The sequence below is a fragment of the Cottoperca gobio genome, chromosome 6, assembly GCF_900634415.1.
Source record: "Cottoperca gobio chromosome 6, fCotGob3.1, whole genome shotgun sequence".
NCBI lineage: Eukaryota > Metazoa > Chordata > Actinopteri > Perciformes > Bovichtidae > Cottoperca > Cottoperca gobio.
The window spans coordinates 3301519-3323062 of record NC_041360.1 but is presented as its reverse complement, the minus strand read 5'-3'; the positions used below and the strand labels follow the sequence as shown (position 1 = coordinate 3323062).

Genomic DNA, 21544 nt, shown 5'->3' with positions numbered 1-21544 from the left:
TGATTCTGAAGGCCTCAGGGCAGATTTCTTGGACCCTGGCAACACATTATGGCTGAAATATGATTGGATAACACCACAGTTTTGTCTCCGTTCACTTTAAGCTACAGGCGCCCACACTGTTGATTCTAAGGGCAGATTTCGTGGACCCTGGCAACACATTATGGCTGAAATATGATTGGATAAAAGCTCTAACATAAAGGCCAGCCCTCCAAATCTCAATCTGAGGCTGGAAACAGCGCAACCAAGAGGAAAGCTATGAAATGAAGAGAATAGACTATGGGGAATAATTTAATACATATTTGTGGAAAAAATATATACAAATTAAATTTATATTCTGATGATGTTTAGGCCAGCAGAGAAGGCCTTGCTGGCCCTGACGGCCCACCACTGCTTTATACTAATCTACTTAATTTTAGAATTTTAAATATCGTAATCTTTACTCCACTATCACATGTATTTGACAGCTAATGTGTCTGGTTATTATGCAGATTGTTTCATGTCTTCCTAAACATGATGAATCAGTGAATACACTTTGACTTGTGAATGAATGTTTTGTAAATATATTTCAAACCAAAAGGTGGGACCTATTTTAGTATTTTATATGCTCTATTGTGTATTTCATGGATATAATTTAATTCTGCACAGGTAAACGGATGAATCAAACGCACCTGATTTTTGTAGAACCATCGTAGGGTCGGGTGGGGCGAACCTCGAACAGTGAACTCGATGCACGTGTCATGGCGGCGTTCTGGCTCCTTCAGCTTCACAATGGAAGGAGGAACTGAAGATAGCAAAGAGAACAGAGAACATATGAGCACTTCACTTTGTAATCGACATTAAAGTATTGTACTATATTACACTGCCACATGTCCCTATAGTACAGTGAAGCTAATATAGCGTGTGCCATTACACTGGATGTATTGTGGCAGCACAAGAGAACAAGAGAGGAGAAGAGAGACCTTGATTATCATTTTATTATGCTGGTCTCATCTCAATCTGTTACAATCGATTTAGAGTGTGTGAGCGTGTGTGTTGCTGTTCTCATGTTTCTCTCTGTTGACTGACAAAACGCTTTCTAAACGCAAACACGATTTGCTGTTTGCTGCAACAGTGTCATCGTCTTTCCGCAGCCGACTGAGAAATTCAAACCAGCACCAGAGAAAGACGATCGCTATTATTAGTCGTTCCACCACAAATGGAATTTATCCTTTTCGAGTGTACCCACACACACACACACACACACACACACACACACACACACACACACACACACACACACACACACACCCTAGATGATTTAACATCAGGGTTGCTTGGATGAGTTTCACAACCTCCAGATGCTCAAAAAGCATTTGTAGAGTGTATGTCTGACATGCAGCGTCTGTGTCAGAGTAACAGGAGCTCTGGGTGTTAATGACTGTCCAGTAAAATCAATAAGACTAAAGACATGCTAACAGCACCTAGAGGCGGCAGTAGTCATTACACAATGCTGAAGACTTAGATGAAGCCTACTGACAATTTTAGTATTATTCTATTTTTTTATGATGAAATATCAAATAAGTATGTGTAATGTGTCACTCAGAGACAAACACACAGAGGATGTTCACCAGCTCTGCAGCTCCCCTCAGCTCTACAGAGCTACAGAGCTTCTTTGAGCTTTTTGTTTAGGTTTTACAAGCCGCAACTTTTTTGGTTCCTTCCCACTGATCTCATCTAGCGCACATAGTTGAGCATTCAGAAGTTAAGGAGACAGATGTTTTCCTCTGTAGTTGGTGGAGACTAAAACAGAGCTTGAAGAGAATATTGGACTTACATTCAGGTGGACACAAACAGCATTCAACGTGACATATGCTCTGCGTATGTGTATGTGACGTGTACATAGGCAACTATTTACTGACACATTCATTATATTAACTTGATTAGTGATAATATGTCAGTGTTGTACTGTACTCACTCAAGTGGCAGGTTTCAGGTGAGTTGTGGTTGGACACAAAGTTAAATTTATCCTCATAGTTTTGTAAATATACATTTAGTCGCCAACATATCTGTGCCAACAGTTCATATGTTAGCTGTGACTGCACACACATCATGTCCTCTGTATGTGCTGTTGGTTAAAACCCTCTCTTTTAAGTCTTTGTGCATTCACGATTAGCCCTCAAGTTGCACGTCTTCACCTAAATTTGCACCACGAGAGCAGATGCAGGTCGATATGCATTAGCTACTAAAATCTGAACATACAATACCACAAGTTGGGCAAACATGTAGTCTGCGTGTAGGGTGGCGCTGGTGGAAAGGTTGTAAAGTATGAAATGTGGAAAGGTTGCATCAACTGTGAAACACGAATGTGATACGGTTTGCATATTTCATAATTGTTATATTTTGTGCTAAAATTCTGTCCCAATGGTGGTGCACGGGTAAATGTCGGGGGCCAATTATTTGGAAGGCAATTTTGAGGACCATTGACATCCACAGTAAACCTCATGGAAATCTGCAGGTCCCAAGGTTTTCAGGACATTTTGACAACCATGTTTGATGCATTTGGTTGTGCCAAATAATATAAAAGCAAAACAAAAAAAATGTAATTGCTCTGCCACTCAACTCTGTTTGCAAAAGTAATGCCTTTTCGGTAGTTTTCATATTTTGAACATGAAATCAAGTCACAATTTGTCACAATTTGTTTTGAACTGCATGCTGCTAGGCCTTTCCATAAAGTCAAAACATAATTATATTCCAGGAAGCATTATTATAATTATCATCCATTATTTCCAGTCAGAAAGAGTCTACCTCTGCCGAAGTGACATCCAACAGAACAGTTCGATGTTCTCTGGTGACTCGATAAGTAGAACAACATTGGCTGCAAGTCCAAGACCTATGTCTTGGATTTGCAGCCAATGTTGTTGTTGTTGGATGGTCAATGTTTGATATATCGCACTCATATAGAAGCAGTGAGGATGTAGCACAGGATGTCTGCAGTGGGGTCAAAAACTATGAGTGGCAAAGACAAGAAAAGACAAACACCAAAGCAAAGGAAAAGCATCCATACCAATGAGTGATATTTTCAATACAAACAAGAAACGAGAGAGAGACTCTACAAGAAAACACCAAGACAACGTTCCTTCAACAGCGGAGATTGCAAAATCCAGTGCACATCACCAGCTGTGTCTTAGCCTGAAGTGACAGTACACAGCTGACCTTCTTTTTTGGCTCAAATGAAACATATAACCCACTTTAACCAACTGAAAATGTAGCAGACTGCAGCAATTAACAGTCAATAACAGATGGCTGACCGGGAGACAATATGCAACAGAGAGGAAACATGTGTACACCGTATTTATAAAGAGGATTCAATACATCCACAAACCCTCACAGTGACATGGGAAAGAGCAGTCACTGCTATACTTCCATAAATATCAAGAAATATTCAGTTAACTATGATAGAAACTAAGTAAGCAAGCAAATATTCACAGTTGGCAAACCTTTGAATAAAAACAAGTAAAATAAAAACTTTCTCCCCCTCTGTCCTGACTTCGGGTCGTACAGAGCCTGAGAGAATGATAGCGTCGTTGATTATGACTGAACAATGTGTTGCTGCTTCCTGGTGCACTGCATGGCTTGTTTCCTGTGAAGGCTTGTCTTCTTGCTGTTGCTGTCTTGATGGTGTCACGTTGACTGTCTATTCATTTTAATCATCACCTTTCTAAACATCTCGCTAAAGGACTGCAGAGGAAATTTAGCCAGCTGGCTAACACTGGTGCATTTACAGAAATTTTGATTAATGTACGTTGTCCTTATAAATAAATAAAGAAAATTGATTCATCATGATAAAGAATAAGTTTGTTAATGTGAAGGAGCACTCCACTGATATATCATTGCACATTGTACTTTAACAGTCAGATTTATAATAGACAGTTTGAAGAAAAAAAGTCAGCAGAACCAGAGATATCTTCTTATATTACACACTTCCATCCCATAAAAACCTGGCACCTACAGTACCCACAATGCAACTCAACCGCCAACACTTGGGGTGTGTCCTGCTAGCAGCGGCTGATGTAGCCTGTAGCCTGCAGCACAGAGGGCTGTAAGCTCAATGTTTTCTAACTCCACACCAACACAATGTTTTACTTTTCTAACTTGTAGTCTTCAGCCGATGCTGACTTGAGGACATTTATCAGACTTCACACAGCAGCTCCCTCTGGAGACATTGCATTTTGATCCGGAGGAACCCATTGTTGCTGAGGTGATCTCTCATTAGCCCAGTAGAATTCACTGGAGGCTTTTTTGTACATGCATAATTGTTTTATATGTATCACTGCCACAAATTAATTATCACACAAATAAATAAAGAGCAATCTAGCAATTATCCAAGAGAGAATTAAGATTGACAATTAATTTCATCCTTAGATCTTAGATTTATATGTTATTACAGAGTTTCCCAACTGGTCCATGGTTACATGAGGTAACACAGAAAAGTGCTTTAGGGAGGCTTAAAGCATTCTGGATGCAGTATCTCTAAACAATAATATCCCAGTTACAGGTCCTGTCCTGATTATGATCATCAGCCTCAGTGTACTGTAGACATGTCTTTGACTCTTCCTCAGGTAGCTTGCTACTCTCTGTGGTACGGCCTTAAAGAAACAGACAAGCTGCTTCTGGATCGATGTGGTCAAATGTACAAATGAAGATATCAACATTGCGCTTTTCTGGCATTGTATTTATGCTTTTTAGCCCACTTCTCATCTATATTGACTGCATCTCTGTTGCTACACATGGTGATAAACATACAGCCACTACACCTCTCATGAATCAATAAGCAATCCAACTGTGTCCAGATGCACAAATAGATGCATGGATGTAATAAGATGACTATGTTTTGAATCATCTATCCTGCAAGTCCTGCCCTCCAAGCTTCAAGTGGTTGCCAGTGCTCCATGAGTGGAAATGCAGTGATCTTCTGAATGCAGTGGGCACAGTTTTGGCTCATATTGCTTACCCGCAAAATCAAGTTCCAGTACAATGCAATTTAGAATAGTTTCCCCAGTGGCACAGTGTTCAAGCCTTTGGGTGTAGCGAGATATGCATGATGCGCGGGTGGAGCTCACACTGAAAATAGATTTTGCATTGTGAATGTTTTGCATTACCGTACAGAGGCTTGCAGTGGAGTACGACAGGGATGCTGTATTCTTCTAAAATATTTAAATCACATGGATAAGTTAAATAGGGTTTTGCTACATACAAAATTATTGTACATTATATTCTGCAGGAGTCATGTCAGTTGGCTCCGGCCATATGTAAATTAATAATCAGAGGTATCACCACACACGTTACTGTCTATTTAAAAAATGCTATTTTGTCAGCTCGGCCTAATCTGCAATCAGCACAGCAAGATGTGTCAATATATTTAGAAAACAATGAACAAATGAATTACTACAGAGGGAACAGAAGCGCCTTAACATTTAAGCTCTGGTGCTTAATGTTCATGATGTTTGGACTGAGTGAGCAAATAATGCTTTACATTAATGCCAATTGCTTAAACAGAGGTGCAGTTAACAAACGTCTACAAATTTACATTTTTCAGAGAGGGCTCTTGTATAGCCAATTGTAATGGGGATGTCAGCCTCCCAGGTTAACACCAGGTAACATCTGGCCTGATAGACCATCTGATCTATTATTGTCACGTTGGAGAACTATTTAGTTGATGTTTAATTGGTCAGTTAGTATAGATACAAATACTTAGAATCTAAGATGTCCCCATATAACATAATACAAATGTGTTTCAAAAGGTTGAGTGAATTAGCAGGTTATCATTTGCTATAATGAGACGTTACTGTGTGATCAACAGCTGAAGCATGCATTGTATCTTATGATGTACTATAGGTGTGATGCTGTTGTGGCCTTTTTAATTGCCATGTGACAGGATAATTTATTAGACACATTCATGCAAACAGCTCCTTGTGTAGGTCACATGAATAAAAACACAGAAACACTGGCGCGTGCGCACACACACTTCCACACACACACACTTCCACGCACACACTCTGTACGTCAGATGGGCTGTAATGATGATGGATGAGCCTGTTGAGCGCTATGTTAACACTAATAAGTACTTTCCGAGAGTGACCATTAAATGGAAGATGCACCAGCAAGCCAATAGAAGTGTGCTCTGTGTGTGTATGTGTTTACTGTTTGTGTGAGTGTGTGTGAGTGTACTTACAGTGAACAGTTAGCTGGACAGAAGCGTTGGTCATGCCCACTATGTTGGTGGCGGTGCAGGTTAGCAGGAAGTTGTTGTCGTCTCTGCTCACATTGACCAAAGTTATGTTAATGGAATGAATGGTGTTGTTGTCGTAGACTCTGGCCTGTAGGGACAGCAGGATACAATAAGAGAGCGGGTATAAGCAAGGAATGGCTGAACATGTCAGGCAGGAGTGAAGCATTGGATCGGGCAGCTTCACTGATCTTATAAGCAAAAAGAAGCAGTGGACTTTTTAGCTAGATAACTAACCAGGAGACTCAAAGTTCATAGCGTTAGAGTCAGCATTATGCTCAATTCACACACAGTTGGCCGAATGGGAGGAAGATGTAATCATGACATTTTTCTGATTTCACGTATTGGTTACCCCCACTGTTAGCCTTCTACTCACAGCACTTAAAGGCTCTAACTGAGCTACTTTTAAGGTGTTACATATATGGAGTGGTTGGTTACCATGGGAAACCAGATACAAACAAACATGATTGTAAGTGCTTTGCAGCCAACACTTTGTTAACACTTCTTTAGTTGTTTTCACCAAGAAGAAGATATTGTAGCTCAGCCTCTGAATTACAACTAGAAGACTGACTGAGTGTTCATTGACGTTTACGACTAATAATTATGGTCTAAACATTTTTAAATGCTCTGTCTTCTTAGCTGGCAGACTCATACTTGGGTTTGTTACGAGTGACAGGCTGTTTGAAGGCTGTGGCTTCAAGGCAAAACTGCCATTTTGTCCTCCATGATCTTATCTGTCATTTTATTATTAGCTACAGCTAATTAATAAAAGACTTTGACACTTTTACTCTGTGAAAAGCTCTACTGCCGTACAATGTTTGTTTTTCTGCTGGAAATCAAGTCAGTGATTGATGTGTGTGTATGTGTGTGTGTGTGTGTGTGTGTGTGTGTGTGTGTGTGTGTGTGTGTGTGTGTGTGTGTGTGTGTGTGTGTGTGTGTGTGTAGGTGTGTGTGTGTGTGTAGGTGTGTGTGTGTGTGTAGGTGTGTAAGTGTGTGTGTGTAGGTGTGTGTGTGTGTGTGTGTCCTCCCTACCTCCTGTGCATTGATGGAGTGCAAGCCGTTGACAGGCCAGTCCACCTCAGGTAACGGGGATCCAGAGCCGTTACAGATCGCTGTTACTCGATCACCTTCGTTAACAGTGAGGTTGCTGTGGCTGACGCTGATATCTGGCAGGTCTGAGAGACAGAGAGGGACAATGTGAGGGAAAATATCCACCCATATAGACAGAAATTATATATTTGTGAGCCATCTCTGAAGATTTAAGGCTTCAGTAGGAACCAATGGGCTTGGAGCTGAGAGGTAGCGACAGACTCACACATTGTTTTCTGTTTTCATATGATTTAATGAAAATAAAAACAATAAAGAATAAACCTAGCTGTATTGTTTAATCACCTTAAGTACAAAAATCATTATCAGCAGTCAGAATTCCCAATCATTAAGGTGAAGGGGTGCATTATCAGGTGCGTATGTCTTTGCTCATTCTCACTCTCACACTTACCACAACTGCTAATGTTCATATCCTGCAGCAGTATCCTCCTGAAGCCGTCATCACAGTCTAACTGTTGGCTGCTTAGCCCCGCCTCGCCTCTCTGTTGCCATAGCTGCAGCCAGCGAATCTCACAGCCGCAGGCAAACACCACCTCCTCTAAATGACTGGAAAGAAAAAGACAGAAAGAGCATTGACAGTATTAGCATATGTGACATATTCCCCTTCAAACCGCACGACACTTATCTGCGCTTACATATAACCAAGACCTTCTCAGCAACCCGTGTTAGTAAAATAATGGGGGACACCTCCAGCAGGCCCAGTGTGTCGGTGCAGTATCTCCCAGTGGGCCTGACGTAGGCCTGGACTATTCTAGCCCTACATACACACTGCTGAACAGGGCAGGTTGAGAGAATGACAGAAAGTGGATACACAGAAAAAAAGAAGCAAATTATAGCACTTCATTGAACACACACACATACGCTTGCACACACACAATCCTGGGATTGATGGAAGCTCACAGATTGGTCATTATGCAACACCCAAGGGGGGAGTATTTTTCTGTGCAAAGTGTATTTTATTCACTCTCGTCAGTCAGCTGGCATTTCACATAGTTTGGTTCCTCTGACAGCAGAAAATGGTTTCAAAAACAGTTGAAATACAATCCCCTTGAAATTAAGCAACCACGCTACTTGAATGTACATTTGTTTTTAAGTCTGGGCACATTAGTCAATAACAGACTGATATCATCATGAGAAAATGATGAAGCTTTCTCCTTTTGAAATGTGAAACTGCTACAGTACAGCTGACTGATTTGTGGGTTTCAGTGATATTAGCCTGTTAGCAAGCTGGCAATAGCATCTGTCCTGGTAACCATAACTGCCAATCGTAAGCATACTACCACACACTGTTCTCATGTAGACTCACTTGTTACTTCCAGTGTAAGCTCTTTGTTGTGTGGATTCTACTGTATATTTAAAACCAGTTGTCACCCAAGCAGCACATACTTAGAAGTAATTTGCTTACAAACAGGCCCACAGAGAGGTTTCAACATCATCTGTTCATGTGCAATACTGCACTGTAGGTGCAAGATGCCGCACTATTACAGGCACAGTAAGAAATGTGATTATAGGGTGTTAAGTGGCTTGTCAATGTTTACTTGAAGTACAATGTAAAAGGCATTTTGGTAAGTTCCATTATGGCATTAAGCCATTGCTTTAATGTGTTATCATACCTTTTGTATATGAAATATTACACAACACACACATCTACGCAGAACATTTCTGCATTTTTACTCTTTTCTAATACTCCACACAGGGCTTGTTAGAAAACACACATTACCATATGTTTTACTTTGAGTGTCATAAAGCGGCCACATCTCACTGTCTCCAGTATGAATAATCATGTTCCTCCTTCAGGAAGGTTCATAAGTAACTTTCAGGTCTTACTCTCATGTACTTCTAGTCCTAGGTTCACTTTCAGCACGATTCCTGGGGATGAGTGTTATACGCCTGGTAGATAACAATGACACACAACATTGTCAGTGTTTTATAAAACAAAGCATAAGCCATGGGTTGAAGGGTAGAAGTATCGTGTGACCACAGCTAACATCGCAGCTGGGTGTGGTCAGGAGTGTTGGTGCTCCTCTACATCACAGTTGAAAGGGTAACCAGGATGACTGGAGCAGGTGCTCTTAAGGTCTGGCAAACATTGATTTATTTTAACCATGAAGACAACGTTCACTGTTGATAAGAGGGATGCAAACCACAATCTCGATTGTCAAAGTCAGACACTTTGATGACCCATCCATCCACCTAAATCCTCCATTAAAGCCCAGCAAAACAAAAAGGGTAGCATGACTATGAATTCTGACTGCTGATATTGGTGTTTGTATGAAGGCTAGTAAAATGATAAAGCTTGAGTTCTTCTATATTTTGCAGTTCTCTGGAACAAACAGCACTCTGACCTGAGGTCTGTGTGCACATTGATTCACATCTGTTCTATTTTCTTAATATCTAATGGAGGGTAAATGTTCTAAACAGCACATTGAGTTGACCTGTGATGAAATGTGTTACATAAATAAAATTGCCTTGGCTCGCCTCACTGAGCGAGTACAGTCAGTATTCACACAAGCAGACGTTGCTTTTTAGGAAAACGTACACATAGATAGTATTAAGTGTTTACCTAACTGACCAATACAATGCTATGCCTGTCATTTGTCTGTTCAGAACATTGATTGATCACTAAATACAAACTTTTCCTGCAGATGGTCAACTTTACAGCAGCTAATAATCCTAATGTATGGACACTGTCACCGGCTTGATCAGCCAATGATGGTTTTGTGATGGCAACAGCTGCTCCATGCTCCCTCCTCTGCCTCCAGCTCCTCTTGTTAGTCTCTAACGTTCTTTCTATCCTCTCTTGCTCCTGTCTTAGCTCCACATAAATCAACACAAGGAAGAAAGAATCATATGCACCAAATGGGACATCCTCAACCATCCTAGCAACATTTTGAAACTACAGTTTCATTGAAATCAAATCAAATTGGTGTGAAACGTTGCTGTCGGGCCCCTGGTGATTGCCTCTCCCTGGTTTGACTGCCTTCTGCCTTCTGTCGCCTCTTATTCATTACATGTATGTTTGATTGAGCTACCATGGCTCTGTGGCACACAGTTTGGGGCCCATTGCTTTAACCATATCCTGTACATCAGGGGTGCCCACACCTTTTGGGCTTGTGAGCTACTTTTAAAATGACCAGGTCCAAGTGATCTACCTGTATTCAAATAAATGCAGGGGGGGAGGTGCTATCGGAGGTTTCACTCCTCTCTTTTCCTCCGCTCTGTCTCTGACTGTGTGTGCGGGAGCGAAACAGAGCGGTGGAGGTGAATGCGCAAGGCAAGAAAAAAAACCAAAACTTTCTGGGGGCGTGGGGTTCCGTTGGGGAATATATATGCATATATTTATTTTTTTACGGTGCGCAATCTACCAGCACTACACTCGCGATCGACCTTTTGGGCACCCCTACTGTACATAATACAAGTAGTCATACCAAAAATAAATAGGATATGTACAGTAACTACTGTACATATGTACATAAAAGCTACATACTGTGTAGTTGCCATGGTTAAGGGTACCATTACCTTTCATGTTTAAAATCAAGCACTGCTTCTTGCTACTTCATATTGTGCAAACAAAAGTGAAACAGACACTATCTACAGTCAAGGCCTGGTCACAGCACCATTTGATCCATTCCAATATATTTGTAGCGTTTGTTTGGGCAAAGTAAATCACTTTTTCCCGAAAAGTGTAAGTTTGGTGAACTTTGACCCCTGAGGTTGTAGCATTGACCAAGTTGTGGCAAAGCAAGCTGTCCCCAGTTCTAACCTTGAGGGAGAGGATGGAGGAAGGTACGGTAGCTCAGCAGATGTGTCGCACCATTCACCTTTATGTTCACTCCGCTGTAAAGCTCACTATAACAGCTACAGAGATGTCAAGGGTTAAACCTTCTGTATTTACTTTCAGTTTCACTCAAGGCAAGTGTTTGGCATTATTTCAGTTCAATCACTCCAATCTCCTACTCTCCATTGATCTACAGACTCTGCAACATAGAGAGTGGAACATATGAGAATAACAATGTTCTGTTATCCTCATGTGTTTCTGGGTAGAGACATTATTTTAGAGCAAAGACATTGTTGTGTCACGTTCACCTACATTTAGTGGCACATCTAATTCATCAGACTTTTCACTTTCTCTAAACCTTTTCTTTACTTTTCATCTTTTCTTTTCTGAATTGATTAACTTGTACTCCAAAGCATTCCTCCTCAGGTATCTCCGTCCTGTGTTGTCACATACATAATTTGTGGGCAGCTTCTTCTCTACTGGAGCTCTATGATGTCACTGTTTGTGGTTGGTGGGAGATTTGGGACACAGCTGTATCTGTAAGATTCATGGAGGTGTGAAGGACGGAGAGAAGGGACGAGAAGACGTCTTTTTATTTTCGTCAGTGAAACATGGAGTTTCACTTGAGTTGATTGTGCCGTTCACAGGGGAGAAAGGTTGACAAACAACAGTGTCTGCACGGTTTACTAGGGACAGCTGTAGGTGAAGGACAATTTTATCATCACCTAAACACAAACACACACACATGCAGTCACACACACTGTGTGCACATACGTGGACATGTATGCATGGAGCCCAAAACTAACAAAAAGCAGAGATTATCAGTGACCAATAAAACTGAATACATAATAAAGAATTGATTGTTTAATTATTAATTATATTTATTTGTAACATATAAGTGTAAAAGCAACAACTAAAAAGCTTTAGACTTTCCCTTTAGTCAGCTGGGTAAAAAAATAAATAAAGGATTTTACTTTCATTTTATCTTATCATTAGTTTTTGGTAATTTGATAATTTATGCCTTGCCTGTTAAGCAACATTTCCATTTTTTCTAAATTAACTAAATGTGTTACAATAACTTATTAAAACTTGTACTACCTTTTGTCAGTGTCAGGGCTCTATACACATAGAGGATAGTATACTCACTATGTTATAAACACACACACACACACACACAGACTCAGACTCACACAGAGCAGAGATGGAGGAGTTATCTCACACCCTGCAGGCGTACTGTGATTAATGCTAGCTATCTAGTGTGTGTGTTAGTGTGTTTGCTAAGGGGAAGGGGCAAGAGTAATGAACATGTGTTGATCTGAACCCTGAGCTGATTGCACGCACACGCACACACACAAACACACACACACACACACACACACGCACACACGCACACACACACACACACACACACACACAGTCCTTAGCTTATAGAAGAACTTGAGATCAATAGTTGCATTATTACAGCCTCAGCTTCAGGTTTGATAAATAGAACAAATTGGATTTGTCTGCAGAAAAACGCCCAAGGAATGAAATGCAGCCTGAATTACACTGACGGAGAAACGGACTGAGATGGAGCCAAATAACAAACAAAAGCGTATCCTTAAAAACTTTAATTTCACAATAAAGCAATGAAATTGGTTTCTCAATATAAAGTTTTTCAGAAAATACATTTTACAGAGGACGTTGAGCAGTAGTGTGGGGGGAAGGTGCTGAGGCGGCCGTTGCAGAAAATAACATAAAATAGCATATTTATTCAATTTCAATAATTGTGTTTATTGTTTATTCTAAACATTGATATCCGCATACACCCATAGTACCTGGTCACACACATGCCCCCCTCACACACAGATGACACTGCGTGATTGGGATACATTTCCAGATATGCCTTCTCCTCTAACAGCACACTCACACACACACACACACACACACACACACTCCCTCCCTCCCTCCACACCTCACAGCCCTGCAGGTTGTGTGTGCTGTGAGGTGTTGATGATGAAAACTGGATTCTCAGCCAAGACAAAAGCTACAAAAACTAAGGATCAGTGTCGGTGTCTGATTATTGTCTACTGGCTTGAATTCATTAGCTCTCATTAGCATGTCTGAGGCACGGCATGGTGCGGCCCCACTTGATTTTATTATTCCACGCCAGCCAAATAACAGTGGGGATAGTAAATGACAAACAGAGAGAGAGTTTCATATAGAGAAGTGTTGTGGGTAAAAGGGGGATGAGCTCTGATTAAGCTGCCCCAATATATTTTCTTTGATATAAAATATGTTACGCATCTCTTCATGATATCCCAATAATGAAGAAGGAATAATTCTTTATGACCTGTGATTGTGTGTGTGGGCAGAGCAGCCGCTCGGTCACCTGGTTGCTGCGGTTGGTCAGCCCTGGCGGACAGGAATTATGATGGGCATCTCATAAACTGTGGGAGCGTGTGGCTGTTAGGCTGCACCCACAACATTCCACAAGTTGTAAATCGTGCAACATTTTAGTCATTACACTCATCATTGCTCTTGCACTCACAGTAGCCAATGATCATCCCTCATACTCTGCGGCTTGTACCTTTTTGCTGTGCATTAAACAAATAAATAAATGATCATCATTGACTGAATGAGAGGTCAGTCCCACTCCTTCTCTCAAACTTTCGGAGGGTCAGTAGAGACATTAGAGAGCTTTTCAAAGTCTGTACCAAGGTGGTCAATTTGTGAATGGAAAGTGAATACCTGTCACTCCCTCTTCACTGAAATGAATAGGGAGTGAGATCCAGCCAGCATCACTACACACACTGTGTGTGAGCAGGAGGACAGCATAGTGAGGATCCTTGTCTCCACAAGATGTGTGCATAAAGTGTGTGACCCCACTGACCTTTCATCTAGCACAATCATGAGGTCATCATTTACACTTGTACGCAGTGTTACACACAGGGAATGTCAAAAAGACTACTGGGAATTTCTCGTGTGTGCTAAACACATATGGCAGTTTGTCTTTGTTGGTGCACCACTTTTTTGAGCACATTAAAAAACTTTTTCATTGCCGTTGTTTTGCTGATATTATGAGTGGACATACATTCAAAAGCTTTGGTTTGGTGTGAGTTTTGGTCGGGTACAGTTTGTCCTCATGCTGAACCCTGTGGAGACAGGGGGAGGGAGCCAATGGGCCACAGAGCTCTGCATACCCGGGTGTCCAAAATGTCATGATTTTGTATGATCTCCATGTTTTGTACGTTTTCAAGTTGCAGCTGTTTGTCTGGTTTGTGTCCAGTGAGCACACCAGATACAATGAGTGTCATAGTTTACAAGCAGTACTGGTCACAATACTAATTACACAAAGTTATTGTATCTAGTAACCTGGGTATAAATGTTACAGTGGATCCACAGGTCATGATCATAAGGCATTGAATGAATGAAATGTTTGAATAGTATTTTTTTAATTTCTCATGTAAACTAGCACAGTGTAATTGAGTGATTCAACATGATGCAGAAAATGAGTCATTGTATGGAGGCGGGAAACAGTTGCTGGGTAATTAAACATGACTACTCATTTCCCCACCAACATATTAATATAACTAATGTGTTGCTCCGTGATTCATCCAACAGTACACTTGTCTTTATGTGGCACCCTGTGAGCATGACTTAATTAAAGTTCTTTCATTAGTAGATTCTTTAGGCCTTAAAATCATGTTGTTCCCCCCCCAGGTTGATCCAAGTTTATCTGACACATGCAGCAAATGCAATCTTTGCTCCCCCGACACCAACTTAATTAACTCCCTCATCTACCTGGCCAGGAGAGTGTGATGTAAATGAGTTGTACCATTTTGTAGTGGAGATAACCTCTCTCTCATTCATATTGCACAGATAACCTCTCACTTTCATTAAAAGTGTGGGGCAGATAGGCAGAGAGACAAGCGAGAGGAGAGAGTCGGAAACAAAGTCATTGATGGTGCCAAATATGTTTTCATGACACTTTTACATTTATCGGATACTGTTCAGCGGAGAAGGAGATACAGTGTATGGAATTGGACATGTCTCTCTATTGGACAACATGTCCCCCCCCCCTCCAGGACACTTTGTCCGCACTGTGCAGCTCCTTCAGCGACAGGCTGCTTCACCCGCGGTGCCTCACAGAGAGATACTTTAGGTCCTTTCTCCCTGCAGCGGTCAGACTGTACAATCACCACGGCCCCTGGTAGACCAACACACCAACAACACACTATTCCTCCACTGTGTGCAATTATCACTGCCATGTGCAATATTCACCTTTACAACTTTTATCAACGACTGTGTACTTATACTACTGTCTATTTTATTCTATTTAATTGTGTACTCGCCACTTTACTCTCTTGTTCTTTTGCTGTAACAAGGTAAATGTCCCCGTTGTGGGACTAATGAAGGATTTCTGATTCTGATAACCAACTGGCCAAGTGTTCAGATCAACATCACTCAAATGTAAATATGGATCTGTATTTTAATGTTACAAACAGCAACTTAATATGATCTTAAACTGAAAACAACAATGCACTTGTTGTGCAGAGCAAATTTCATGATAACTGGCCGTTATATTCCGTCATGTTTTATGTACAAGTGCTAACATATGGTCCATCCTCAGGAGAACTTGAATATCCACAGCAGAATAGACAGAAGTCCAGCCATATAGCCGTTATAGTGAGACTTTGTCATACAGACAATTTAGCTGAAGCAGAATGTGTAACCAGGTGATGAGTTCTAAAACTAAAGGAAATCTTGAAAATGCAGGAAAATAAATATCTAGTAGCTCAGTCCACAGGGACTTGGGAACCGTAGAGTTGCTAGTTCATGTCTCCGGACGGACCAAGTACGAGTCTGGACACTGCCAAAGCGTCCTTAAGCACATATTGGCTCGGGTTGCTGTGCTACGGTAAACCATCACTCTGACATCAATGCCTGTGTGTTAATCTAGACAAACATGAATCTTCTGAAGGAGACAAAGAAACTATTAAGCCTGAGGCCAATTATCCAACATGTTCTCATATCAAGTTCTGAAATAATAATCTCGATTTGTATTACAGCGACACATTGATTATTGATAATCCTACATATAACCAGTGTCATGAGTTACCCCTGCATTACAACAACTTAGATTAAGGTTACGTTTCCAAAACAAAATGAAATAATGTGGTTGAAAAAGGTTACATGGTGTTCAATCAAAACTGTCCTCTGTACACTGGCCATATTAAGACCTCAGACTCTGATAGGTTCAGCGATGAGCTAAATGTTAAATATGCCTCAACATTAGCAGGTAAACTGCATTCAGTGGTGGTGATGGCCTAGTGGTCTAGTGGTACGGCTTCCAAATACACCAGATGGTTGTTCAATACCAGGGCTGGCACCATCGTGCCCCTGAGCAAGGTACTTAACCCTGAGCTGCTCCAGGGGGACTGTCCCTGTAGTTAGTTCACTGTAATGTAATTCAGAGGAATGTTGTAGCGCCCCCTGCTGTTCTCATTCAGCAGTATTTAGATGCATTGTGCTGCTGGATGCTCATCGGTGCCTCCAGGGAACACCTGGGCCCGTCTGCTAAAGCAACGTCCTGTTGCTCATTCCGCCCTCTCTCTCCTGCAGGCACACTGTTGTGAGAGGACAGCAGTGTTCCTTTAGTGCACGTTACACTCACACTCCGCCTCGCTCCTCATGCACACATGCACACCACTGACACTCACACTCCATGCTTTGTTTATGTTCAGCTATGCTTTTTATTCATTTGATTTTGTTGAATAAATTACTTTTGTTGAAACTTTGAAATAGCGTCTCTCCTGATTGTCACGGCTCAAGTGCCTGGTTGACTTTAAAAATAAATTAAACATTTTATTGGCATATATTTAGGGTGAAAATTGCTTTTGGCGTGAAAGAAAATGTTCAAAGCATTTTTAAATGCCTTTAAATGGCCTTTGATGAACACACAGTGCACTCAGTTGTGAAGAAAATAAAAGAAAGATACTTTTATTAATTACAAAACGTTTGTCATAAGGTTTTATCCTGCACAACCCAGCAGGCCGGCCTGTGACCACATCACTACCAGGAGATGATATACAACATGCATCAAGCACAGCGTGACCTTAAGGATTGAAGTGCCCGGCAAACATTTTGACATTTCATAGATTTTGATATGATCGGCTGCACCGATGTGGAAAAGCTGTGTCAATGGAAGCAAGAGGCTGACTTTGCTCCTCAGAGCTGCTAATGGAGCATTATGTCGAATCTTTTTTAGGGTAACACTCTCTCACCTAAATGCACTACAAAGTTAAGTGCGGCTGCCTTTTAGTCTGATCTTTATGGGAACCAATATTGACGGTAAATCACCAAATATATTGAGCCATATTCATAAGGAAAAGCTTATCCATATTTTTTTAATGACATTTCTCAACCGCAATTATTCATTGTGTGATATTTCATACTGTCACATACTGATTTAGGGTAAATCACAAATATTTCTTCTGTACTCCTGACTATATTTCTTGTCAGCCCTTATATTTCATTTCCGTCTCTCTGTACTTTGGTAGTTTATGGGAAATCAATGCAAAACCTTTACAGTTTTTTAGATTTGCGGACCTCTCGTGCCAAATCCATCAACTGCAAGAAAATATTTTCTCTGTTATATCGTTTTTTTCAAAATAAAGTATACAGTGCTACAATGACTTCTATACATACCATACAACAGTGCTTCCCAAAGTGTGGGCCCTAACCTGGCGTATAAAACATATTTTCCATGTAGCAAATTCATCAAAATGTTTATTTTTTGTTCTGGAAAAGAAACTAAACAATCTTTGTTCCCCATGATGCCTGGCATAGTGTATAGTCAGGCATTGTCAGTGTGGCTGCAGGCATGTGTGAGAGCACTGAATAGTGTCAATAGTCATAGCCGGGTCGACAGGTCAGTACTGGCTGAATGCAGGAGAATATCTGTCTAACACACGGAAAGCAGCTGAATGGTTTACAATGTCTGCTGCCAGCAGCAGGTGACGGAGGGTTTGTCAGCTTTACTGTTACACCACCTACAGCTTCATAATTTTTACTCACAGGCTTTACCTAAATTTGATGCCAAATTGGACGCTTTTCAGATTGTATTAAGCTGTTAAAATATGATCCCAAAGCAAGCCAGACCACCACCAAATGTGCTGACGGATCCGATTGCATCCAGGATCCCACTGTGCGCTGCTTGAATTTACACCTGTGCTAACATTTGTTAAATTCGGCACAAATCTCTAATGTGCAACGGGACAAGGTTTTGGTGTCAGAAGCGTTCTGGTTGTAGTCTGTGTTGTATTGACCAATCACATTTAAGCAGGCTTTGGTTGATTGCAGGCAAAGAAACAAATCAACCTTATTTAACTAGGAAGTCATATCGAGGTTAAAACCTCTTTTACACGTGAGAACAGAAGAGGAAGTGTGGAGCGCACACTTGCTAAAATGCAATATCAGAAGTCATCTGACAATGATTTAGCTTTTAATTTGCTTTTTATTAGCTTGTAAACTGGCTGCTTGTGAAACAATCCGGTTGTAGACATCGTCGTCTCTTAACACCAACTCTATTCTTGTGTCTCAAATTGCTAATCGGACTGTAAACAATGAGCAGAGCATGGAATAAGAAGTCTTGTTCTTTATATTCGCTGAACACACCGGAAACCCCAGAAATATTGGCCGTTGCCCCCGGAAGTTTATCTTCGTCACACCGATAGTGGATGAGTTTCAAAATTGTTACAGCTCTAAAATGATTGCATTCATGGGCAATGAGCATGAATGTCTATCCCTGAGAGTTGCTGTACATTTCTAATATGTGTTTTGCACGAACCCATACATGATCGTACATCTGTAGTTGTCACGACCTTTAAAAACGTAATTCATTCACTAGCTCCTAACCCTAACCATCACAGCTAGGTGACTAATCCCAAGCCTTGCCCTAAACAGAACCTGATTCTAACGTAAACCCTAGCACCGAGTCAAAACCCTCAGGCAGGCCTGAAGGTCCAGCCTACAGTGAGGACCAGCCGAAAGCATCCTCAGTCCTTAGGTCTATAACTCTAAGCTTCTTTTCACAGCAATATTTGTGAAAGTGCATGCTGTGCTGTGTGTGTGTGTGTGTGTGTGTGTGTGTGTGTGTGTGTGTGTGTGTGTGTGTGTGTGTGCACATACTACTGTGAGAACTGCATCTTTGTATCCATCTCTGGAGGATAGCATATATTCTTCTCAGAGGAGCTGCCCTGCTTCCAAAACATTAAAATACATCCTCTGGTACTCTCTCTCTCTGTCTCTCTCTTTCTTTGGCTCGATCCACAATAATATATTTGAAACAATGTCCGTACATTTACGGACAGTGCGTTTAAAAATAAACACGTGTGTGTGTGTGTGAATTAAATACTTAACAAATGGAAAGTATTTTCACATTTAATTAAGAACTTTCAAATGACAGTTTCAAGTGAAATTATAGAGAGAGAAGCTATGGCCTGAATCTGATCTGAACAGGCCTGGTTGGAAACAATGTGTGAGACTTTCTGTTGAGTCTATAGTCATGATGACATGACAACAGATGGGCTGCACTTGGAATATGTCTGTAGAAACTATGCAAACTTTGCAGAAGATATGTTCTGGTCCGTGTGACTTTCTTACAAGCTCTTCTTGTTTTACTCAAACTGAGTCTGAGAAAGTCTCCGCATGTTGTGCCCTCTCGAAGCAAAACAGCTGTTCGCTCAGCATGTAAAGTCTCGTCCTCATCTTGATAGAAACGACATAGAAAAATGAAAACGGACATTTTCATATCGTTTTGACAAGACATCATCTTATCTACCAGACCTAAATTGGGGCAGTACAATCTTAATTATATGTATGTACCATCCTCATCATACCTCTGAAGACTCATTTGTATCTGAAGATGACTTCATATACGAGTATTGGTTCTCATCCAGCGAACAGAAATAAGCCTGTATTTGTGCATGTTTGGGTTTCATGACTTGTTGCTACGACAACAGCTGCAGATACATGTTATAAAGCCTTGTGAAGTTAATGATCCAGGCAAATCAAAGCATCAATTAAATCAAGCTAGCTTAGTTGTCTGTGTACCAAGAGCCACATCTCAAATTTGAGGAACAAATCCTCCTACATCCCCACAATGTTTCTCAAAGAAACTACCAGCAATAACTATAAAAAAAGAGCAAATCAAAGACATTTGCATATAAAGTTGAAGAGGAAAAACCTTAAAAAAATAAATATACAAAATCTGCCTTAAAATGTGGCATCGGGAAGTCTCCTCAATTGGACATTTTACAAATATCCCAAGCTTTCCCAACATTTCATTGTATTTCACATGTTGATCTTAAAATCCACAGCAGCACAGCGCAACCTCAAATAATTCAATCAAAATGACTTCTTATTTGATTGGCTATATGTTGGGTCTATGTGTTGAAAGTTATATACATCTTTAACGTTGATTAAATATTGTCTTACATTGTTAAAATACATTATTTTACAATATACTTTCATGCTCTTATTTCATAGGGCATTTTGTATAATCTCACCACTGTGTTTGTGTGTGTGTGTGTGTATGTGTGTGTGTGTGTGTGTGTGTGTGTGTGTGTGTGTTTGTGTCTCCCACACGCTGCAAATAGCCCCCGCAGCCTGAACCAGCTCATAGCTTGAAATATCACACTATTAGCATCCCAGCAGCTCTGCTTTAAATATCCCAGCTAGAATAGCTGGCGGCACCTTCACAGGCTGAAGTTGGCAGAACATGTTGTAACACACATACATATCTACACGCTGCCTCATGGGCCGTGTGCTCCTGTCTCCTGTCACATCACCCACAGTTGGAGAAGCAACAGAAACTTACATGACTGAAATATCCCTGTTAAAATGAGTGGAACCAATGGGAACCAGAAATGATATACAGCCCAAAGATTCACGATCATGATCACGAGAATAAAGGCGATTAAACCTTGATTTTAGCTGCTGCGTACGACATTGTGAATTGTGTTCATAAATCATTATTTCACTTTTATGTCCTTCTTAGATATGGTACAGCTGAACTAAACTAAACAAATATTGTGAAAGCACGTTATTATTCATGTTAAAACTGGATACTAAATTATTCCTTTTTTTTATTATAACAGAATATAACTTCATAATGTTGTATCACAGGACTTTCTTGTTATTACACAAAATCATCATCAATGACATCTCATAATAATAAGAGATATTTCATTCGTATAACACGCATAGTTTGTAAGTTGTTGTACATGGCTGGATAAAGTTAGATGTCCATCCTGTCATCTATCTATATGGATTTTATGTAATACCATGAATATTGTATGATATAGCAATATAAAATGATATATTACAAGTACAAACTGAACATATGTCAT

The 21544-nt window shown here is 40.6% G+C and overlaps 1 protein-coding gene across 4 annotated transcripts in view; it reads right to left on the bottom strand.

The window, feature by feature from the left end:
- The window catches only part of LOC115009608 (NT-3 growth factor receptor-like), a 162135-nt gene that overhangs the window by 72730 nt on the left and 67861 nt on the right, over positions 1-21544 (bottom strand). For all 4 annotated transcript variants that reach the window (XM_029433728.1, XM_029433731.1, XM_029433729.1 and 1 more), the window contains exons 5-8: positions 7764-7918; positions 7298-7440; positions 6212-6356; positions 669-781 (exon numbers count right to left, since the gene is read on the bottom strand). In XM_029433728.1, coding sequence (XP_029289588.1) covers positions 669-781; positions 6212-6356; positions 7298-7440; positions 7764-7918 — 556 coding nt within the window. The remainder of the gene's footprint in view (positions 1-668; positions 782-6211; positions 6357-7297; positions 7441-7763; positions 7919-21544) is intronic.